Source organism: Sceloporus occidentalis, unplaced genomic scaffold (assembly GCF_023333645.1).
Source record: "Sceloporus occidentalis isolate IW3139 unplaced genomic scaffold, rSceOcc1.0.p SCAF_203, whole genome shotgun sequence".
NCBI classification, from domain to species: domain Eukaryota; kingdom Metazoa; phylum Chordata; class Lepidosauria; order Squamata; family Phrynosomatidae; genus Sceloporus; species Sceloporus occidentalis.
This window is the reverse complement of record NW_028317183.1, coordinates 1,209,766-1,234,907: the sequence shown is the minus strand read 5'-3', so window position 1 is coordinate 1,234,907 and position 25,142 is coordinate 1,209,766. Positions and strand designations below refer to the sequence as shown.

General features: G+C 38.6%; 1 protein-coding gene across 2 annotated transcripts in view; it reads left to right on the top strand.

The window, feature by feature from the left end:
• The first annotated feature begins 385 nt into the window (after window positions 1–385).
• LOC149278049 (electrogenic sodium bicarbonate cotransporter 1-like) overlaps window positions 386–25,142 on the top strand; it is a 93,461-nt gene continuing 68,704 nt past the window's right edge. For both annotated transcript variants that reach the window (XM_089502451.1, XM_089502452.1), the window contains exons 1-2: window positions 386–458; window positions 13,568–13,753. In XM_089502451.1, coding sequence (XP_089358577.1) covers window positions 386–458; window positions 13,568–13,753 — 259 coding nt within the window. The remainder of the gene's footprint in view (window positions 459–13,567; window positions 13,754–25,142) is intronic.

The window sequence follows — 25,142 nt, the reverse complement described above, 5'->3', positions numbered from 1 at the left end:
GTAGGTCTGTTTACTTGACATGCCTGTGGAATATGTCTTGGACTGTGCAGTAGTGAAACATGGACCACAACTAGATATTCACCATCTGTCGGCGTGGATTTTACAATGATTTACAACACGTCTTAAGAATTTTATTTATATATACATTTTCATACATACTGGCCAGTGCTAATGCCCAAGGACTCTGGTTGCACTGGACCTACTTAATCACTAGGCTGTTTCACTGGCGTTATTTGATGGCCATTCAAGGACCAGGGGGAAGGAGAAGGCCTCTTGAAATAATATGAACAGCGCACAGGTTAACCTGCAGAAGGGAAGGGTCTCGACGGGAAGCTCCCTCCAGGAGAGATCTGAGCACTCTTTTTTTCTTTTTTACTACTATAGGATGGAAGATGAAGCAGTTTTGGATAGAGGGGCTTCATTCCTGAAGCATGTGTGTGATGAAGAGGAGGTAGAAGGTAAGAGAGCGGATGTATCCTCACTCAGTACACGTGGGCACATTTCTGATGAAGGCCTTTCTGTTTACACTATCCTCACAATTCATCCAGAGACTTTTATGGAACATATGTAGTACACCATTAATAAGTCGCATGCCATCGTATGGAGGATGTCCCGGTAGTCTATATTGCATCAAAAGGTTAAGAGGATATGGTTTACTAAGCTTTGAGTTTTAATCTAATTAAGTGTAATATTTAAAACAGCCATGGCTTGTTAAAATATCCAAAAAGTTATTATTTCGTGCACAATTTCATTTCTGTAAACCCTGATTAACCTTTTGATAAAATGATTAGCAAGGACACTAATGTGCTAGAAAATAAACCCAGCTATGTATATATATATTGCACAAAGATGAAAAAAGGTTTGCTAAAACATGTCAGTCTTAACGACCATAGCTAAAGTATAAAATATAGTCTTTTTCTCCTAATCAGCTTGCTAACGTTTTTAATGAAAAAAAAACAAAACCATAAGACCCTATTACCCTTTCAATTTAAAAAAGGCAAGTTCAATGCAAAGGAGTTAGCCAAATATACTGGCTTAGCAAGAGATCATTACAGGTATTACAAAGAGTATTCTGAGGATGTCATAAACTTAGCATTTCCAATTCATGTTAAATAATTCCGTTGTATATTGTGACTGATGTTGATAATTAGATAATTCGTGCATGCCACTCTTTATTTGCTTTAGTTAACTCTTTTATTAACATAGAGGTTGATTAGCGTATTTCCTTGATTGATTAGCGTATTTTCATGATTAGGAAACTTGGCAGTAAATCAGAGCTAGGCATCTTTTAAGAGGTGGATACTGCTTTCTGATGTTCTCTAGAAATTCTTTCTTGGACAGTGTTGCTTGCAGAACAAATTCTCTATCGAGATCATGCAGTCCCCCCATTCCCAACACTGTTGAACAGGAAGCATTAATGATGTTTGGAGATCTACTGTTTCCAGGATGCCTTGATTGTATTATTTGCCCATGTAATTGCATTATGTAAGCGTTTTCTGCAATTTCTATCCCTTTATATAAATATTATTTATTTAATAAATATGGTAAGCTGTTTTTTTTCCCCACTGGTGGGGTTGTGGCTTCCCTTCTTGTATCAAAAGGGACCTTTTGTATCCTGGCGGCCTGCAGGGTCCTGCACAGCTGGATCGGGGACAGTGAAATATACAACCTCATAGACTGGTGTCCTTAGTTTCTATTCTAACTAACACACACACTTACATTAAGACCATACAATTACACTAACACACACTGACTCTAACAATTCACACTTGCACATCTACACACTCTCTCTCTCTCTCACCTCCATCTCTGCCTCTCTTTTCCTCTCCTAAGCTCCACTAACCCTATGCTCACCCCATACACTGACACACACTCGTGCCAACACCATCAACAAACATACACACGTGCTAACACCATATGCACCATACATTAACATACATACTCCTACATCATACAGAAACACACACATGCTAACAGCATCCACTCTCGTGATCATGCTAGGCCCCTAGTAGTTTATTAACTGAAGAGATGAGGCCTTTTATACACTCTGATTAAAACGGGGTTACAAGGAAAGTGTTATTTTAACTTGTGTTAGAATAATATGCTCACCTCTACTTCCTCTGAAACTCTAAGCCTTAAACGGCCTTACATAAATTTTGTTTATTAAGTGTAAAGATATCTTTGTAGCACTGTATAACATACAGGAAGCATCGGGCCTGGACCGGCCATCTGGCATACTGGCTTCATGCTGCGTGATTGTCATTGCCAGTTGGACCTAAGAAGCACAACACAATACTTAGATACTACAATGCAAAGATGTTAGACAGTGATACAGACGTTACACATACACAGGTATGTAAAACATTAGCATACCGCACAAGTAATTTAAAAAAGCCTATTGCTGTATTTCCCCCCGAAGACTCATTGTTGGCTTTCTAATGAGCGTACGTGTATTTTCCTAGCAGGTAGTGTGTCAGCGCCAAGTTCCGACACACACCCATATACTGTATACATATATCAGTGTATGTTCAGTTGATCAGCGTATTTCCCTGATTAGGAAACTTGGCAGTGAATCAGAGATAGGCATGTATTAAGAAACTTATAATCATCTAAGAAACACCTTAAAAGAGGATTGTCAAGTAAGTTTTTGTTTGCTTTCCATTTGAAGATTTGCAGTGATGACCCTGGACAAAATGTGTATATATACAGAATTTAACTTTTCTCCTTCCTGTTGACCTCTGTGACAGTGTAGGTCACTAATTGCTTACAAAAGTATTTGTGCAAAAATGGCTGATGTTCAACTCATAGCCTACAACATGAGATAAGAGAATCACTCTTTTTAATAACATTGACAGATGTATTTGATCCTTCAAACGCTCCCTAAAAACTTTTCTTTTCAGGGAAGCCTACCACTGACATAAACTCCCCCTACATTAACATCATTCACTACCACGCAGTCCTCACCTGTTTCTCACCCCTTATCCACCTAGAATGTAAGTTCCTGCGGGAACAGGGCTCTCCATTCCTCTTGTATCTGTATGTCAATTGCTTGTCATTTTGTACTTGTCGTTATCTGTAAAACATTTACCTTGTACAGCGCTGCGGAATCTGTCGGCGCTTTATAAATAAAGTATAATAATAATAAAATAATAATAATCTTGATCCCTTGGGTTTGGGAGAGAGGTAAAAAAAAATGAGCACTACTAGAAGGATACGTGGCTAACACTGTATGTCATCAATGTATCATGCTAACTTCCTTAGGGTGTATGAGTGAAAGATACATTTTGAGTTTAAATCCAGAATTTCTATCCTGCTAGGTGGCCCTCACTCACTTTATCTGGAGCGGTTACAATGTGATGGAGATCAGGTTAAAAGTTTCTGCCTAGTCGGGGTTTCCACGCTTTCCGTAATATGATAATATGGTTATTAGACACCACACACTTTTCCCAGGGTAGTGCTAAGCATTTCTTAACCTGTGGCACACCTGTCTAACCTATTGGGGAAATGGGTTTCCAGTAAACCACATCCTACATAACAACTACATAACAACTGATGACAGGTTTAGACAATATAGTGTTTTTGAGTTTTCAAATCAAGTTCAACAGAACTTGTGTTGGACTATAAAAAAGGGACAATGTAACAATTTTATTTTATTTATTCAATATGTGTACTGTGTGTATTGTGGGTCCAAACTATAACAGTCAAAGGCAATTAACAAAAGTCCATGCATCATAATAAAACAAGCTTTACCCAGATTGCTTCATTTAACTTTTATGAAGATCGTTTTCTGTGTATAATATTTTGGATATTTTATTATTGTTATTGTTATGAAATCACTTTGAATAATACATTTTCAAGTGATTGTAATAAAACCCAGAAAACCAGCAATTTTTACATTTTATTTTCCCTTGACCTTTCCCTTATCTCTCATTTACACTGCACCAAGTGCCTCAGCAAAATGTGATTCGGATCTTGAATGTACGATGTAGGGTCCCTCTGGGTGAAGCTTTTGAGAAAAAATATATTTTTCTCTTTAGTCCATTATTAAACTGATATAGTTTCAGATGGAAAGCTCTTTTTTCATCAGAAATGTGTTGTTTTGGTTCTTCCGCAGGAACATATAAAACCTTTATGTGAATATACGAATAATCTTCGGACTAATTAGAAGTAGCTAGTAGACTGATTTTAGGAAAGCATATTAAAGGGACAGGGATTCTGTAGAACATCCATATATGCATATGCCCTTTTGCTTGACCGCCCAGCATTTTACCATGCAGGAGACTTCACATGATATACTTACCACCAGTGTTCCCTCTAAGCTGTGCGCCTGTGCGTGCGCACATAGCTTTTTTAGAGAGCGGACACGTCCAGCTCTAGCACTGGCTTGGCAAATGTTTTGTAGGGGTTAAAAGAGACCCATTTGCCTTGTGTTTGCGCAGAAAGTGCTTTCCATTCCCTTTACGCTGTTTCACTATGCAGCATGTAGTTGGTAGAGTTAGGTGGCCCTTCACAATGCATAGTTAAATTAGCCTTTGTAAGGTGCAGTAGATTGGGGCTTGGTAGAAATCTGGAGTTAGGGTGCTATAATGTGTCAATACGTGTATTAATAGCTTGTATGGGGTGTTTTGTATGACATGTGCAGATGAGCCTCTTTGCAGAATTAAGGAAACCACCTGCAATCCAAACACTTGGCAAGCTGTATTATACAATTAAAGACATTTTAGGACTCTGTGTGACTAAACACACCTGATATGTTGCAAGCGTCTCTCGGGTCAAGAAGTTCATTCACCTTATTATTCTGACATGCACGTTTATATCTGCCTGTATGGAAAAAGTCACCTGGCAGGGTGTATAGGAGTGTGTATCTTTCGAATATCTTTTAGAAATACCTTGGGAAAATTCACTATGTTAAGCTTTTTGTGTGATAGGTAAGAGTAATATGGTAATGGTTTGGCGGATACCATAGCAGTTGTAATCAATCGTGGGCCAAAGTGCTAGATGAAGAACGGGAAACATCTATTGTCCTTTAAGGATCATTGTTCCACCTTTAACATGCTTTAAAGTGATGTACATTAAATAATTCTGTCAGTATCCATATTCATGCTGGGGGTGGCAGAACCTGATTAATTGAGTTTGTCTGGTAATTCTTATTAGCCTGGCACAGATAAGAGATAATAAATGTGTGATTAACCAGCAGTAAGCTGCGAATAGGATGTGACTTAAAGTCCAGCAGTGTGTGGAAGGCAGAATTTTTAGCTATTTGCCCACTGGTACCCTCACACTCAAATTGGGGTAAGACTTCTTATTGGATCCCCTATCATTTTAATACACTATTCCCCTCTCTCTTGTTTTCGTTTAACCCCCATTATATGCCCCTCATGTTTTACACCTTGCCCCTGTCATATGCCCATTACCAATGTCATATCCCCAGCAAGCTCTCAAATCTCTCAGCAAAGCCCCTTGCCATATGTTATAGAATGCCACATCCAAGATCCCCTACCTCATGTAATATGCTTTTCTCTCCAGTCCGTATTATAACTACCAAGCACTGTAACATTCCCACAGCCCATGTAGTGTAATCTATTTTCTTACATTCATTTTAACCTATACATATACACACATTCAGATAAACACACACACACACATATACATACTTATACCTTTACATTTACATATACACACACTCCCATGTATATACATATATACAAAAACATACAATCTTTAGTCCAGTTCACATGGTGGTCTATTTATATAGATATGCGATTCAGATTTTTTATGCTTAGTATGTAAAAAAAGGAACATACTTACTCACACACACTAACCTATTTTCACACACTGAAATACTTATACACACGCTAACATATTGACACACAAGATACACTAACCTATTGACACACACACTAACAAACACATTTTCAGACTGTCCTACCTTTGTTGGATCAGGAGAGGGCAGTCTACCAACCAATGACAGCCCTCTTCTGGTGCTCCCTCATGGTCCTCCTACGCTGCCTCCCTGAGTGTGAGTGCTGGGATATGACATCATATCATGGCGCACAGACCCAGTGAGGCAGCAGCTTGCTGGCCTCTTGGTTTGCCCTGCCTGGAGGTGCATTGTTTTGCAGACCTTTGGGGCCTCCATTTGAGAGGGGCCCCTGCAATGTTACATCGGTGGGGCCAGTTACGTAAGATCAAATGGTCTACCTCACTGGACCACTTGGGGTTTGCAGGCCCCAGTGTCTTGCACCAGCAAACCCCCTAATTATTTTGCATCTGCGTAGTAAACAATCTTACGCATTGCTACATGTCGACATATTACACATCTCTTTGTGGCTATAACAGTTCTTTGCCAAATGCGGGATATGTGTTTTATTATATGTTATAAACTACCTGTACTAAAAGGTACAACAATATTAACTGTTATTATTATGTTTTCTTCCAAACACCTGCAATCACCAACCAAACTCCTTGGTGGTAAAGCACCTTGGATTTTAACACAATGGAGCAAGGTCGAAATGGTGCAATATGATTTTATCTTTTTTTTTTTTTTTTTGGCAGTGCTTTGTTCAAAGCTTCTGTAGGGGTATTCACACTCATTATCTTTCATTTTATATTCACCCATTATAATATACACTACATGGGCAAAAATATCGGGATACCCTTCCTAATTATTGCATTTGACAGGTGAATAAAATCAAGCACACACGCAGTCATCAAAACACCTATTGTAACAAGGAACGATACGTTACTTTTTCTATACAATAGTAGAGGGTCTTACAATTAATCTCTCCACTGTATGTGTGGTATGACTTTTCTTAAGGTGAATCAAGTGTCCCAACTCTGTTGCTTAGGGAGATGGACTGAATGCATCTCTATTTCCTTGGAGGAAAGCCAGTTCTTACTAAGTTTGTGGCTGGAACTCAGTGGATATTAGGGTCTGGAACAAGATTTTATCAAAGAGAAAAGGAAAAAATGTCTACTGCAGCAAATGTAAATATCAAAAGAAAACCGGAGCAATAAATCTCATAAATGAGAATAGTTAACCCACTTTTATTTTATTGAGCTATTTGAAATGGCCTTGGCAGCTCTCTCTTACTAGTTAAAGCACAGACTGTGCCAATACCATTAAATTAACCTGTTATGTTAGAAGCGGCAAGTCAGTGAGCAGCGCATATTTGCTTACCTGATTGACGTATGCAGGGCATTTTCACATGCCCTTTATTATCTACATTCCAGGGAAAAGAATTGTTGATGTGAAGTGAAATGACTATGCTTCTTCATCTTAACAGTTCTCTTTTACAATCACCAAGTCAGCATGAATAAATGGGGTATGCAAAGTAAAATACTTGTTTTCAATGGATCCTCAAAAGTTAGTCCTCATTGAACTGTGATATTGTATAGTTTGTTAAAAGAGCAATATCTCAATCACATTACCATTGAAGACCCTTGGGATATCTTCTTCAGGGATACAGGCAATGCCCTGAAAGCTTATGTTATTAAATGTTTGCCCTACAAACATAGTTGCATAGTCCCAATACTGGGACTAATGATGTTGATGTCCTCACAAGATGACATGATAACTAACTGTTTGTTCCTCTACAATCCAGTTTCCAGACTATTGGAAGCTTGTCACGCTAATGCCTTTTAATCTGGCGCAAAGGTGTATTTCAGGGCATTGAGTAGGTTGAATGTGATGTCACATGCCTTTATATAATGCAGTCAGAGATACAGTGTGATGTTATGATGTCAGAACTCCAGGCAGAAGTCCTGACCGAGGAATGCAAAATGCTCTCAACTATACATAAAAGTACTGGTGTGGCAAGCGGCATCACAAACACAGGGGTACAGGCACGACACAGTAACTTCTTAAAGATCAGTTTCAGCTTGGAGGTGTGTTAGGGCAGTATGAATTTACAGTTTGCTCATGTATATGCGATACTGCGGTTTTAATATGAGTTTGGCTTCTATAGACTGCTTATCTTTGTTGGACCCTTGTATGTAAAATCTATCAATGCATTTTATGAGGAGCAAATGTAGCACTTTACAAAGCCCTTTGTGACATTTTGCAACTGTGCCCATCCCTGGTTATAAAACATTTATAATAACATTATTATTGATCGTGTTTTATGGCAGCTATTAAATTACTTGGACCTAAAATGAGTCATTCAGATATGCTCTATCTTAATATTGTAGTCAATTAGTAAAGCAGGGAGTGGAGGTCACATTCTCAACCCATGTTTTTACATTGGTGCAGTGGGGGCTGTAGAGATTTTCAGTTTAATTCAGCTCATATGAAATAATACATGTTCTGAAACCGCAGTAATGGGAAGAACATTGATGATTAGAAGAAGTAAAAACCAAGCAAAAGAATGCCCCCCTATCACCTAAAAAATAGAAACAATTTGTGTCTCGAAAAGGAATAGTCTATAGTCATCCTTTAGTGCCATGTGGATGAATACAAATCGAATGGCTTCAGGCATGTTATAGACAATAACACAAACATAAACTGTATACAATATTAATAAATTCCTATAGAGGTACTAATTTATGTAAGTAGCTGCTTTAATGATTTTTTTAATTAACTGTAAAGCATAGAGGGGAATTTATTAGAAGTAGGGGCAGACCTCCCAAGTGTTCCTTCTTAGGAGGCTCAGTTCCTCTTTGAGACCCAAATCCCCCTTTCTCTCTTTTTCTCCCCTTGTGCCCATTCAAGGACCTTGGAATGCTTGTTGGGTTTGAGTGTATCACAGTACCAAAGGTTTGTTTTATTGTACAATGATATTATTCAGATTTGCCTTGATAGCGTAACTTTCTTTACTAATAAAGTAAACATTTATATTGCTAAATGGCTAAATAAACAAATCCTCGTATTTCCTTTTAGTTAACTGCTCATTTCTTTGTTTTGGCAACTTGTAATCTGGTTTTGATTCTGAAACCAAGAATATTTTGAAGTAGGTTTGACATTTAACAGGATTCTGAAAATATGTACAATAAATACAGCCCTACTTAGGCAGCTTTTTCTGTGTTAAGATGAGGTCGGGTAGTAAGTGTTCTGCATCTACATGGTGTCTGAAACAGAGTTAGACATACAGTAAACCTATTCATGTCTTGCTGGTAACCTTTAGGGTCAGGGGAGCTGGCACCTTTTGGCCTTGGGGCAAGTAAGGCTACCCTCGGCTCCTGCCCACCTCCCGGAACACCCATTCCTTAATACTCACACTAACGTGCACTCACTCTATCACACTTACAGCCTGGCTGCTGGGCTATTACCTATGCTATGACGATGCTCACGTTTTATCTATATACCCGTGGGTGACATCACACCCCATTGGGTGTTGTGATAAAAGTAACACCCACAAATATGATAATTTGTCCAATCCTAATTAGCAACTTTGTATCGTTGAATAAGTGTAGAATTCAGCACAGCTGTGTGCAAAAGCGCTGTCTGTTTTTATAATCGGTCATATATGATGTTGGTAATCTCAATCCAAGTAGCATTTCTCTGTTTTGCCCTGCTTGTGTCGGGCTGATATTAGACACACAGCAGGATAAGTCTGTTGGCCATAATGCTCTAATGTGTTGGAAACAGTACCAGACAATCTCTATAATCTTCTAACCACATGTGCACATTATAAATCATTGAAACAGTAGGCTTGACTCCTTCATTGCTAAGCAGAAATTGCAATGGGATTGACATTCATCAAATGGAATAATAATTTTAGAGTTCAAAAGTTCAATATACACAACAGGGGTGCCATGAGAGAGGATCACTCTCTCTGCATGACACAGATCAACTACACCTTAACCCAGACCGGTTCATCCCACGACCCCCAAAAGTTAATCACTGCCATCACAAAGTTCTGTTTGTACTATGATATACTAAGTATACAAAAAACCTGAGGGATGAGATACAGTTGCCACAAAGCTATATCAGTATAATGTATGTCTATATATATATATATATATACCCTATTGGCTCAAATATAGGCCGCACTTAAAGTGGGGGTGCGGCCTATATTCGGGGTCTAGCGCCCGACGCCCGGGACATGCAGTCCCGGGCATCGGGCAGGCAGCGGGGGTTAGGATACAGATCCCCCGCAGCGGTGCAGGGGACCCGTATCCTACTCTCCGATACGCTCAGACAGCCTCCCCTGCCAGCACTTCCCACGGGGGGAGTGCCGGCACGGGAGATTGTCTAAGCGCATCGCGCAGACGTTCACCGGCAGCGGCGATGCGAGCATAAACAACCTCCTCTGCCGGCACGTCTGCACGATGTGTTTTAACAGTCTCCACGGGGGGAGTCCCGGCAAGGGAGATTTTTAAAGCACATCTTGCAGACGTGCCGGCAGCGGAGGTTGTTTCTGCTCGCATCGCCGCTGCTGGTGAACGTCTGTGCGAACAATCTTCCTTTCCGGTACTTCCCACGGCGGAAGTGCCGGCACCGGAAGTTGAATACGTGTTATGCGTAGATGTCCCCCGCCGGCCCCGTAAGACCCTGTGGGGTGGGTAGAGTGGCAGCATATCTCGGGGTGGGTAGAGTGGCAGCATATCTCGGGGGGGGGGGGGTAGAGTGGCATTATATCTCGAGGGGATAGAGTGGCAGCATATCTCGGGGTGGTACATCTTCGGGGCAGAGTGGCAGCATATCTCGGGGGGGGGGGCAGAAACTTTTTTCATTAAAAAAGCACCTAACTTTTAGGGTGCGGCCTATATTCGGGTGCGGCCTATATCCGAGCCAATACAGTATATATATATATATATATATATATATATATATATATATATATATATATATATATATATATAAATAAAAAAAACAATCCTACATATTGTGTTACTTTCCTTATGCACGAATATATTTTTGCTCTCTTGTATAAAGGATACAAGTTCCTTAAATACTTTTCCTTAGGTCCCTCAAAAGCCCTAGAGCCATCTCTTCGCTACAAAACTCTGGCTGTCATGTTCATGTTAATATAGTTTGGTTAAAAGGAGTATTTAATAGGGGAAGGTTATGACTACATTACTCTACCTTGCAAACTATGTTTTTGTAAACGAATGCAGGCATAGTTGAAACAACCGATGAATGGCAGTTGAAATCTTTTCATTAATAAGTTACCATCTCCTCAGATGGGTGGACTCCTGAAGCCACCACCTGCTAGAGCTGTCAATTATACTAAATGTCACTGCGGATCAGCACTCTGGTAGGGGGTCCTTACATCATGGATAGGTGAGTCAGTGCACAGCACCCACAAACTTGAAAAAGAGAGAATTTGCTCTTCTGGATACTGCTGTAGCTGAAATGGAGGCAGAGTGAAATACAAATAAAAACATGGAAAGGTTATAAAGATCTCTGATGATGCCCTGTAGACGTAGTTTAAATATAACTTCCATTTTTCAATATCATATGGCTTGCTAGTGTTTGCTGAGCTGCTGAAAGCGATCTTGCGGTAGTTGTAGGAACCTAAAATAAGTGAAATCCATGCATGTAATATGCAGCCATCTGACACACTTAGATTTACTTTCATCGGGGTTCTACAGGACATACATAAGAAACTTTTTTAAGGTGACACTCTAGCTATGATGTGCACTTTAATGCTATTACGTCCCTTTAAATTTTTGTATTGTCCTTAATGCAAATGTTTGGGGGGGAATATGCAGAATCCCCCCCATATGCATGTGCTCCTATCCGCACCCGCCAGCTAAGTGTCGCACATTATATACTGACCTCCGGTCAACTCTGGCTAGAAAGTGTTGGCATGAACTTCAATGAGAGCACTTTTCTGCTACTGTTCACTGTTTGAAGCAGCCAATCAGTGGCAAGAATAGTCAAACCATGGATAGAGGAGGGCTGCTACTGCAGCAAGGCTGTAACATAGGTCAGGTGAATGCTTTTTTTTTTTTAATTTAAGAAATTACTTTAATATACATTATTCTATAGTGAGGTGTCATTAAACGGTCTCTTTAAGCATTCCTTCTGCTTCGCCAAACATTGACAATGAATGAGAACAAAATGATGCAGTAAGATGTACTGCACTACATGCAAGTGTACTCCAACATGAATTAATAAAAATAAAAGATGGGGACTAGAATGTCTCTTTAATGACCTAGATCAATTAGGCTTCCCTCATGCATTCTCGAGTCTTATGAGCTAGTGAGCCGTCATGAATTGTAAAGTGAAAGAAACATTGCGTTGTGTTTGCCCTATATGTATACGATGCTACTGACTAGCTGTATGTTTTGGTAAGTGATAAAACAGGAAGAAACTCTTGGGAATAATGCTAAATTGCACAAAAAATTATGTTCTTATCTTAAAGTCGATACAAAATCCATATTACATAGTCCTTTGGAGCTTAAAAGGTTAATTTTGATTTTGCAGGAAGTAATCTGCTCTGCTCATATGCCCTTAAAATGCTTCCTATTTGCTGTATAATAAGGCATTCTCATGAGAACAATTTACTGTAAATAGCCATGCTCCTAATACTCGGAATGCATTCAGATCAAATCATCGTGTTTCACGTTCATCGTTTTTCCTTTTATCAAAGTACGCAAAGGCTAAACATCACTCTACCATAAAGTGTGTTATGTTTAGAAAGAATATTACTATTAAGATTTTATTTATATATCAGGCTTCAGACCGCTTCTACAAGTGTGTGTGTGTGTGTGTGTCAAGGTCTAAATTAGGTTTTGTATTTGGTATTTATTGTTTTTGATAAATCATATATTCTATGATGTCTGGGAGAAATTTAGCAAACCAGTAGCCCTTAGAAGATCGTAAGCAGGGACGGAGATATCTCTCTAGTCCCCAGTCTTGAGGCATCTGAAAGATTAGAGATGACTTGTAGCACCACATCAGCTCAAGAACATTTGTGAAGGCAGAGTTGTCAATCAGAACTCCAGTGTCTTCAAGTCAAATTTGAATGCAGATGATTGACAGGTCTTCGAAAATACGAGGTCCAGATACTCTTATTTAGTTAGTCAGACATACTATTATTCTGTGACTTCTCATCTAGGGTTATGTGTATTTAAAAAAAAATAAAAAATTCATCTATTGTACTTTTCCTTTTTTTTTTTTTAGTGTGTTCTGAATACTATATTCAAAAGTATATTAGTTCTAGACATTGTTGCAATATACCTACACCTCTTAAATGAAGAAAAGGATTACTGGGAAAAACCCTGTCTAGTTGCCATGGCACCTAAATTTATCATATTGGTTCACAGGGATTCATGACATCTTAGCTCTATACATAGCTCAACACAAATCTGCACAAGTTGATTTACATTGCTCCTCTGAAACCTGCATAACTTTGTTCATTCTTCATAAAGAGCATCATAAGGGGTTATAATGTAATCATATCATTTTATATATATAATGGCTAATAACTTTAGGTAATTCATGATATGGTGTGCTTCTATATTGCAAAGCTTTTGTAAGTCAAAATGTCCTACTTTGAAGTCTCTACCCTTTTTTTCTTACAACAATACATAAGAAAGGCCTTCATTTATCAAATTACTACATGCCAAACCAGAAGGCAGTGGACTTTGTAATAACAATTTTCTGTTTGTCTCCTAGGCCACCACACCGTCTACATTGGGGTTCATGTCCCCAAAAGCTACAGGAGAAGGAGACGTCACAGGCGTAGAACTGGCCACAAAGACAAAAAGGAGAAAGAGAAGTCGTCTGAGAACTATTCCGATGTCGACAAATCTGATACTGAAAATGCCGATGAGTACAGCTCCAACATCCTTAAACCCCTCAGTAAGTTCGAGTCACACATTAACTACTGAATGATCCCAACACTTACTTAGTCAACACTATTTTTTTACCTATTACAATACACATATCTGGGAGACCCATTACTTTGGAAGTGGGAATTACGTGTTGGGCTGTCCACTCCCTTTGATGGAATTCTCCATCCTGTATGTCCTGCTTCCTTTCTGGATTCCCCACCTTGTAGTATTTTCTAGACCACTGGGCTACAAGTGTTCCCATGAACTCAACCAAAGCTTATTATCAAACTGCGTATGGCTGCAAGATGGGAACATTTTTAAATTTCTCTTACAACATAAAATGTATGTGATTGCTCGGCAACATTGTGGTAGATGAATACATGTGTTCTGTAACAAAGTAGTGCAATTTAAAATGCATACCTTTAATTGCCATTAAAAAAGAATATAACAAAATGTAAAGTTAAAAAAAAAAAATAAAAATAAAAAAATCGAAACAACTATTATAGTTAAGGTTGTGGTCTACCAAGCCTGCAGTTCGGTCAACTAAACTTGCCTAGTACAACGAACAGTGTTGGAAATTAAAAAAAAAAATGCTTTTTGTAGCTTCAGATACACTTAAATTAAAAGCTTGCTTCTTGACCCTCCATAATCGGGTTTCAGGGCTGTGTAAAGGACAGGCTTGCGGCCTTCCTTATCTCCGTTTGCTGTTTACTTTCCATTTTGTATCTAATTACTTTAATGTGATTTAGCGATCACCATTTGGACAAGTATATTTACTCAAACTAAGGGGTGTTTTCATTTATTGTGGTTCTGTAGAAGCTAAAAAGCCCAAGGGGGAAGTGTTCTTTATTTGTATTCTGATGCAGGGTTTGTAAAGTGGTCTTATCACCATAGCAACCAAATGGAATGGTCCAGTCAACACTTGTTGCTTTGGTTATAAGAAGTATCACTTTTTGTGCAAAACTTCAAGTGTGTGTAGTAATTGGAACATTAAACCATCTTAATGTATGATATCGAAAGGCAGAGTTGAGGTATATGATTTTCTAGAGCATCGTTTGAGTTTAGGGTGCCTAGGGCTGTAAAGTACCATATACCTCTAGGTAGCCAATTCAAATCAACGCTAAACTAGAAATAAAAATGGGTCCAGATTTTCTTGATAGGAACTGAAACTCATACAAGACAATAGAAGCCGTGTTGCCTAGTGGTGGAGATGCACATCTTTAGAAATAGGTTTGTTTTGTATTTTATAGTTGCTGGGTTTGCCCAGGCTTATTTAATGTTTACAATTATAAATATACTAGCATTCAGAGAGGTTTTTCCTTTTTAACTTTCCACCTTCCTACTCCAAGTCTAATTGTTGTTGCTTTGGGACACAAGATGGATTGGAGTGGGCGAGCACCCAAATGGCCCTAGTCTCAGTTACAGTTTAATGTGAGTACCAGTCAGTGGTGTGAAGCATGAATATGTCCTTCTGGACTCTACCCTTCACTGAAACGTTAGAGAAAGCTTTAATTCATGGGGAATAACATTTTCCAGTGAGCAAATGTTGCAGGCCAACAAGTGAACAAACATTCAGACTATAACACATGAGATTGGACACTTTTAAGTATTATCTGTCATTCTTATTATATTTCTGGAACTGTTATTACCTTGGCTAATTGGGGGCTCAACAATTGACAAGGTGCATGCAGAATAGTTGGCAAAGTATCAATCAGAAGGAAAATGTGCTTTAGAGAAACTTACCCTCGCTCGATTCTATCATCTTAATCTTGCATGGAAACTAATTACGTTTCATTGCAGGTTGAGTTTGCAGATGACGTTGTCTTAATTGCATCTCAGTGGGGTCAGGACTGTGGCATTTACACATTTCTTTGCAATACTACAATGAACCTGCATATCTTGTTAGTATTCTCTCCAAACACCTGTGCTAAATACATTCTGAAGTGGCAGGTTCACTTTAAGTATTTCCATCTCCCCATAATTACAGACCAGGGCAAATATCCAATTATGTCTCTCGATTGTTGTGTAAAATACAGCTTTCTTGCATCAAGAGGAATTGTAGCCTGAAAAATACCATTATGTTTCAGAACGCTGGTGGTTCTCAACAGTGTTGCGTGTTATGTACAGCAGAACAATAATTTAGATGAACGTGGAACATTGCGCTTTACCAAAATATTTCAGCTTTCTTTGCAAAATGGGAAAGCAATATTGCAATTATATACTTCATATCCTTGTGTCCGCAGCCAGTTTAATAACGTCCTCTTTAAAGGCACAATAACCAAAGGGGTTTTTAATGTGTGTCCAGTATACCTGCCAAATATATATATGCTGCATATATATATATATATATATTTTTTTTTTTTTTTTTTTTTTTAAAGAAAATAAATAAAGCCTTCCCTTTCTGTATGATAATGTATGTATGCATGTATATTATAAATATAATTTAATAAATATATTTATAGGTGTTCCAGGCGTTTAGGTCATTAAATATTCCAATATTAAAGGCATTAGTTGGCCTTTCTATTAACTATATTACTGCTGAACATACCACTGTCATACATTGTAAAATAATTCTTTCCACCATGCTGTCACATTCTTTACATATTTACTTATATTGTTCATCAGGTTTAACAGGCCTCCATTACTTTGTTATATTATTTAAAAAAGTACAGCATTTTATTGGAAACTTGCACTGCACATCTGCATTCTTTAAAAAGTAAAACTAAATAAAGAATTTACGTTAGGGAGAAGCCCTACCTCTTTAAAGCGGCTAATCCGTGGCAGGAAAGCACTCATTGAAATCGATGAGGGAACTTTCTGCTCAATATTTGCCATGCTAGAGCAGGAGCGTAATGGGGGTTAAGTATGTCACACAAGAAATATTTGGTCAGACACATCCCCTGCATGGCAGCTAGCAAGTTGGGATAGGGATAGCGCAAATGCCTATGAACATTCCTGGGGACGACTTTGCCCGGAGACTTGGTCACGGGAGCAGTATTTAGACAAGCCCTACTCCCTACTCATGGCCATTTCCTCCTCCCACCCCGTTTATATATAAAGCGGTTGTCGCTAGCCCTGCCTACAATTTCACCAGCCCCACCCAACATGGTTAGCACCTCCTACAAATTACACCAGCCCCGCCCACCAACATCAGCCTACCGAAAGAGGGAGGGGCTCTGGACAGGTGAACATTTGAGGGAATTCTGTATACTTTAAGGGACCTTTTAAGCTAGCATAGGCATTAGAGTGCATATGATGACTGCTGTGTCACTTTAAGTGTTTCTTAATGACTGGTGGGTATCTGTTCTTAGAATTGCCCTACAGATTTTATGCTGTATATTTGTGAAATATTTTGTTTTCTTCCTCTGTCTCAGAGGTGGAACTTTTTTTGACCTGCGATGCGACTTCAAAGAACTTTTTAAGTTTTTTAACATGCCTGCCTGTGATGGAGGAAACAAAGATGATGGAATTATGGGCACTTTGATCAGAGTCAAATAGGATGATGTTGCAGAATAAGAGACAAAAATAGGCTAAGCACATGCTTTAGGCACCTCTTTAGTAAGGTTTTTGTGAAATGTATTTCTCAAGCCTGCAGGAAACAAGCATGTAAGAAAAGATAAAGCTACAGACAGTCAATGATTGCCTGACACAAGCCTTATTATTCTGGACTATTTTTGACAATTTCACAAAGAGATAAGGGGTTTATTCACTCATGAGAGAGTTGTCAGCAGAGTTTGCAAGAGAGTTGTGGTTTTAACTCACTATAAAGGGTCAACGCTGGTCAAGTTTCTCTGAACTGGCCCTGTATAATGTATAAGTCATTATCCAAGGCCGTCCAAGCTTCTCCTCCAGCAGAAAATCAGTAGGGCTGGACCATCATTATTTATTGGGAAGTCAAGGAGATGAAACGCAGCTCTCCTGAAAACTATGACGTCTAGACCTTTAGTGAATAGACCCCCTAGGTGCAATGCAGTTCTTGCTATTTTTTCTTTACAGAAAATCCAGATTTTCCCTTGAAAGAAAAATCCTTGTAATCTTATTTGCAAAGTTAGAATTTCACAATAGACTTCTTTCACTTACCCTGAGAGTTACCCAGAAAGAAACAGTCTTAGCAGGTTTCAGCCAGTAGCTTTGACCCACTCTGTGCTGGAATAGTCTATAATACCGTGAGCATCAGAATTCCTGAAAAAAAAAGCTCATTGTGCAGATATGAATGCTCGTTGGAGATATTGAGGATAAGTCTGGTTCATGATTACTAAGAAGTGCGGGAATATAGAGGTTTAAAAGATCAGAGTCATGGGAAACAAACTTTTCTTTCAGCGTAAAAAAACTCTTTAGAGAATGAAGTCTCAAACTTTTTTTGTGAGTGGATCCATTTTCGGATTCGCCTATATTATCTTACTAATGTGTATTTTATAGATTTTTTTTTTTAGCAACCCAGAGACCGCTGTGCAGGACCATAGTATGAAAATTACTTATTAAAGATCAGTCTACTTTTTATTATTTTTAAATCATAGTACCTGCTTACCCGAGGCTCCGAAATGCAAGTTATCATGTGACATTTACGTGTTGCTTGCAAACTCCTTTTCTGTGTGTTTTCTAGTCTTTTCCTCTCAAAACCTCATTAGTCTATGTGTACCTAAATACAAAAGGAAGAATGCCATAGTTTAAAACAATGCATCAAGAGAAAGTCTTTGTAGGTTTACATAGCAGTTATGGTAGTTAAGCAGACACTAGGGGTAGCATATATAAAGCGTTGTAACTTGAAAAAGTGCAATTTGTGGCAATATATAGACAGAATTGGGAGCCCTTCTATTGTAGATGCAATGTGCATCTTCAATATTGATGTTCATTTAATTGTTTTTGGGGGTTTTTTAGCAATAAAATAACTGTCCTTCCCTGGGTCACTCTCCTCCTTCTGTGGGGTAGGGATGCTGTGTTTAACCATGCCCCACTCCCCACCCAATTCTGCTCTCACTTGCAAACAGTATAGAAGAAGAGGGAGAGGTAGAAAAGAGCTCAGTGCAAGCAAGTGGCGATGTCTTAGACTAAAACCAAATCTTAAAGAGCACCCCAGTCCCATTTTCAATGTTAAATGCATGTCGGAATACATTTTACATGCATTTTTCTGTAGAGAAACTGGTGGACACATTCATTAGTTATTGTAGTTGACCTTACTATTTTTATTGTTATTAATGGCCCTCCAGCTGCCTATATATTGAAAGCATGGAGCATTCATATGCACTCTTGTTAGCATTCTTATTTTAGTCAATGGGAGCTGAGCTCTTTGATATTCATGGGGATAGCAGCAGCCAGTTTTAACGTCTGCTAGATGAACACTTATATTCTACTAGCACAGGGGTGTCCAACCTGCGGCCCTCCAGCTGCTGCAGGACTTCATCTCCCATACTCCTCAGCCAGCCCCTTCGCTGAAAGAGCATTATGGGAGATGTAGTCCTGCAGCAGCTGGAGGGCCGCAGGTGAGACAGCCCTGTACTAGCATATATGCAGTTGGTTGTTGGCTGGAGTTCAACTTTAGTGGAAGTGCTACTGTGCATGTGCGGAAAGTATGGTAACACGTCATGCATTCAGCAGAGGCAGTTAAAAAAAAAACAACTAAAGAATGTGTCTATGCTGTAAAATGCATTGTCCATAAAGTGGATTAAAACCGTTGTTTTTAAGCGTCTTTTTTTGCTATGAAGCCTATTCACGTAGTCATCGTTAAATAGTCAGCAATCACAGTTGTAATCTGATCACCACTGCCACCCTTCCATTGTAAGCATTGTTACCACAGAGTGCTTCTGCGGAAAGCTCTTGCAAGATGAACTATATTCCTAGGACAAGTATAAGCCGTTGGGATAGTTAACTATATTTCAATACATTATTGTCTGTGTTGCTATGACAGTTTTAATCTGCATGAAACTATATTGTGTCGTCTGTTTATTTTGCATCGGTGGAAACAATTCTGTGTATTGTAGCAAGTGATGTTGGCAACGTTATTATTCTTAATTATGTAAGCTGGAGCATAGTATCCCAATAGATCGTAAACAAGATTAGGGCCCTTGTGTCTTGTGTGTTCCTGTTATTGTTAAAGCTCATATGCAGTTTAATGCATATGATACGTAAGAAGTCCCTTTAAATTTCCACTTGGCCCTCCTTGAAAATGCATCAATTATGTATTTGCCCCTTTCCTTTTGACTGAACACCCCTCCTTACAGGTTATATACTCGCCGCCAGTCACCTTCAGCTCTTGCTCAAAGAAGGCTCTGGACAGAGGTCTACTTAGACCCCTGTGTGCATGCGTGAAAAACGACCCCATCCATATCAGTATTAGTGCTTCCCTCCCACGGATTGGCTGCTTCAAGCAGGCAGTCAGTGGCGCAGAATATCAGGACATAGAGAGGGTGGGAGGTTATGGCTTTACAGCGTCAGATTCTCACAAAGGTATCAACAGGGTGACTCAGTCACTCACTTCTTAAATAATATATTTATGGTGACAAAATGGGACCCGATATGGTGCATTAAGTTGTTATTTATACCAGAAATGCTTGTATTTTGTATCTTTAAGCCGTTTTGTCTTGGCCAAATTCACAAGTGGATAAATCACAAAATGTCATAGATATACATCGGTTGCGATGCATGTTTTTTAAATAGACCTTTTGTGACTAATTATGTTCTTTTTAATAGTATACTAATAACGACCAGAATACACAGGATCTCAATGCCAGGTAGTGAAGATGTTAAACTTACAGCATGTACATAATGAATGCTTACTAAATGACCCCTTAGAACAAGGAACCCCTGTAAGTTCTTCTGTTACTCTTGGGAAGTTAAGAACAGTCTATTCGTGTATAGCATATCCAGCAATCTAGCATAGTACTTCCTTTCAGGGTTGCCAGAACCACTCATCCTTATTTTATTTTTATTTATTTATTTATTTTTACTCCCAGACCCATTTTTTCTCTTTATATACTTCCCTGCTTCAAGTGCCACCTTTTTTTATTTTATAAGTGTTAAATGTCCCTTGAAAAAGAAATCTTTTGATCAATAGCCCTCTTTTCTGGTTGAATGTCACTTGTTCTCCTAGTGAGGAGGAAGACTAGTCGTGAGCAGAAATTGAATGAGCAAAAAACAAGGGAAGATGCAAGGCTTAAAGTTGGAACCAGGTCCTAGACAAACTACAGAATTAATAATCATGTTGTTGATCTCGATTTCCCCTCAATGTATTATATCAAATTACAATCTGATTCGCAGTTTAATCAACTTTGATTATTAGACTTGCGTGCTACATGTTTAAAGCTTAATTTTAAAGTAACTCATCTTAATTACCACACTTTTTACTCAATTAAAACATGGATCTGAGGGGAGAAATAGACGTGTTAAGTAGTTGCAGGAAGTCTTTTCTACTAAGTTTTGAGTTACGTGCGTAACACAACTGATTAACCTTAAGACTGTTTGAGATCCTTCAACTAAGCCAACTTGAGCAGTAATACGTCATATGTTTTACAAAAGTGAAAAGTGTGGTGAAATATATTATAATTCCACTTACCATCACAAGGCTGCCCTGGGATGCGTAGACCTGCTCCTTAAAAGTGTTATGCCCTTAAGGAGTAGACAAAGGGCGTCTCCTGTAATAGTCTAAAATACAAGCATAAGGGCATAAAGAAAGAAATCGTGAGACAACGGATCAAGAACAAAATATAAATCCACTCTTACATGGAAGTAGATGAAGTTCTGCCCACCAAACGCATAAGGGCCAAATATAACGTCCACATAATGTGTAAAAACGACAATCTTAGTCACGCAATGTCCCCCAAAAGCACACAACAAAATTAGGCTTCCTCAGGTGTGTTAGGGATAAGAGAAGCATGACATTCCGTGAACATACTACAGTACATATATTTGTGTATTTATTTGACATGCTTTATTATATTATGCTACTGACGGCAATTAAGGAGTTTGCATGTGTGTGCGACACCATTGAGCGTCCTGGTTTTTGGTTTCACTTTAACATTGCTCAATATCTTATTGCAAAATAGAAGCGTTTCCCCCCCAATAGGCTCATGAAAATCACTTCTTAAAAGAAACTGTATGGTTTTTGTACAGTTAATAATTTGCAGATGTTATGAAATTATCACATAACATTGTATAATATTTGTGGATTACCTAGTTTTTCATTAATTTAATGATATGTAAACACCGTGATCAAAGGGCTGCATACTTGGCCTACAAATGTGAATTCATAGGTAGTTCAGAGTGCGGGATTAATGAATTAGTCATAACCAGGTTGAGGCAGTTATGTAATGTGTACCTGGTGAGTGGAATAAATAGCTCGGTAATCTGTAGCTATGCGTAACTGTTCTCACCGTGTGATAAACAGACCCATCTAATGTTCTGAATAGGACTGTTCCAGTCCTGCCAGAGGATGTCACTATGATCACTCATAAGTGACAAGCATATTACAGCAGTATCGTTTCTAGGGTCATTTTTAGTGGATTACTGAGCTTTATGTGAACTAACATGAAATGTTCATAAAATATACCTTTTCACCGTAGTTCGTTAATAAAAGCAATTATACTACATCTGGGAATAAATGAAGTGAGTCGTCAAGACTCAAGTTTTAACCTTCTGCCAACCAACACAAAGATTCTATATTAGTGAATCACTGATATGGCTCCAGCACTAGTCCTTGTAAGTACCACGACTGGACGTGAAGATATTTTGAATTAATTCACCTGTATTGAAGAAGGGATTTGGCCCGTAATATTCCAGTTACAAATAAAACACCAGTTGACCCTGGTTTTAAGCTTTTCTTCCCAGTCCTTTTTTACCCTATTCACAGAACTTTTGCAGACGTCTTTTCCTTGACTTGCACTTTTAATTTCTGTTACAATTGGACAACATGGACAAATTTGCAAATCTATATAGGAAACCTGAAAATCATAGGTGTCATGTATATTTGTATTGGGCATATTTTGCCATTTGTGACTGTTGCAATCTTGAATCAAAATCTGTATATTGCAGCAACTGTTGTCTTGAGACCTTATTACATTTCCGTTTAGTACTTATTGTGCTACAGAGAAGCAGAATTTCCATAATCACAAACACTACTCATACTAGTCACAGACCTCTACTGCTCACATAGATTTATGCATTTAATATCTAGGACAAGAGCCTTTTAGCATTTTAATACAGATAAATGTAAAATTATGCACGTGAGTAAGAAAAGCAAAAATGCTAATTCTACTCTAAATGGTTGTGTAAATAAATGTCCAAAATGTCTTGGTATGCTGAAGGGGACATAGCCAGATGTTTTGGACAATGCTATGCTTCCTACTTTGTGGGAGCAGTTTCTATTCCAGCATGACGGTGCCCCAGTGGACAAAGCAAGGTCTATAAAGACATGATTGGATGAGTTTGGTGTGGAAGAACTTGACTGACCCATACAGAGCCCTGACCTTAACCTCATCCAACACCTTGAGTTTGTGAGCCAGGCCTTCTCGTCCAACATCAGTGCCTGACCTCACACATGCTCTACAGGATGAATGGGCAAAGATTCTCACAGAAGCACTTTAAATCTTGTGAAAATCCTTCTCAGAAGAGTGGAAGCTGTTATAGCTGGAAAGGGGGGCACCAGCTACACATAAAAGTCCCTGTTGGTGTAATGGTCAGGTGTCCCAATACTTTTGTCAGTATAGGGTATAAGAGTGGTGGAAATGTACCATCTTGGCCACCTCTCTTCGTACGCCTTTATTCTATAAGGCTTATGTAAACACAAGTGAATGTCATCATTTATATGAAAAATGGGAGGGGGGGGTCATCACTTTGCAATATCCTGGTGTTTAGTTAGTGTTGCCAATCATAACTTCACCCAGCTGTGAGGAAAGCTGTAGGATAGAAATAGGAAAGATTATCTAAGGAGGTCGATTTTAATTGTCCTCCATTGTAAACATATTACAAGGGTAACCTTTGCTTGTTTGAGGGCCTGTTATGCCCCATGTTTCTTAAAGGGACAGTTTACCGACAGCCCCACTAAAGAAGAAGTACCCTGCACTTATACTATGCAACGTATAAAAGCACAAAAAAAAAATAAAAATGTAGAACTGCTCTGGAGCCTCAAATATTACACATTTTAAGAGTTTATCAGTTTGCATTTTCATTAGTGGCTCACTAAAACCAAGTGGTTTTAATAATCCTTCTGATGAAACACATTATCATGTGGTAAAGGTATTTTATTCACGTGTATTCCAACAGTGCCTATGACTGGGTTAAGAACCCTGAACATTTTATTTTGTTAAACATTTCAGTGGAAGAAATCTTCCCTCTCAAAGTGTCATTCTGTGAAATATAGCTACATCAAGGGTTAAGTTACAGCCATATGGCCCCTGCACATTATTTTCTTTTGCTGGGAATGAAGAAAATAAGTTGCTCTGCACGACATTGGAGTCAGTGAATAATATAAATACATCTCTGGTGAATGCTAAGAAATGATCAGTGTGTTTTTAATAATAATATACATTGTGGGGGGTTTTGATAATATAGAAAGACATTCACAGGTCCAGTTCCATAAATGTTTTTGTGAAAATATCCATTACATAAAAAAATCTCAATGCAGTGATAATAATCTGGCTGGTTTATGCATTGGCACCCATTCCCTTACGAAAAAATTACTGCAGTTTTTCTGAAGTAATACTGCAGTTTTTTGGACATGAAAAAACTGCAATACTGCACTTTTACGGCAGTATTACTGCACATTTACTGCATTTGTACTTCACTGTACTGCAGTTTTACTGCAGTTATTTTTGTACGGAAGTACAAATGCAATAAAGCTGTAGTATATTGAAGTACAACTGTAGGTTTGCAGTATAAAAAAAAGTGCACTAAATGTGCAGTAATACTGCAGTAGAGTGAAGTACAAATGCAGTAAATGTGCAGTAATACTGCACTAAAAGTGCAGTATTGCAGTTTTTTCATGTCCAAAAAACTGCAGTATTACTTCACAAAAACTGCAGTAATTTTTTCGTAAGGGTTGGTTGAAGATAAAACGGTTTACCCACCTTTGATGGAAAAAATGTATACATGAATCTTTTGCATTTAGGAGTAATGCACATACCTGAGAGCTTGTGGAGTTTCACTTGAAGTCTCCAGGTGGAAACACTGCTTACTCTCTGTCCCTTGATAGTCTAACTGGCTTTAATCCTGCCCCAAACTATGGCTAACCAGCCCCTTGATTGCAGCCATATCCTTGATATTGGGATATCTGTGCAGTCATCCCAAGGAAGCCATCCCAGCCATTCCATATGTGCAGCCATCCCTGGGAAGCTGCCATAATGCCATCAGTGTTTATGCAAAATAAAGTGATCCACTAGGTGATAGAATGCTACATTTCCTAAAAAAATTTTATGATGAAGGGTTCT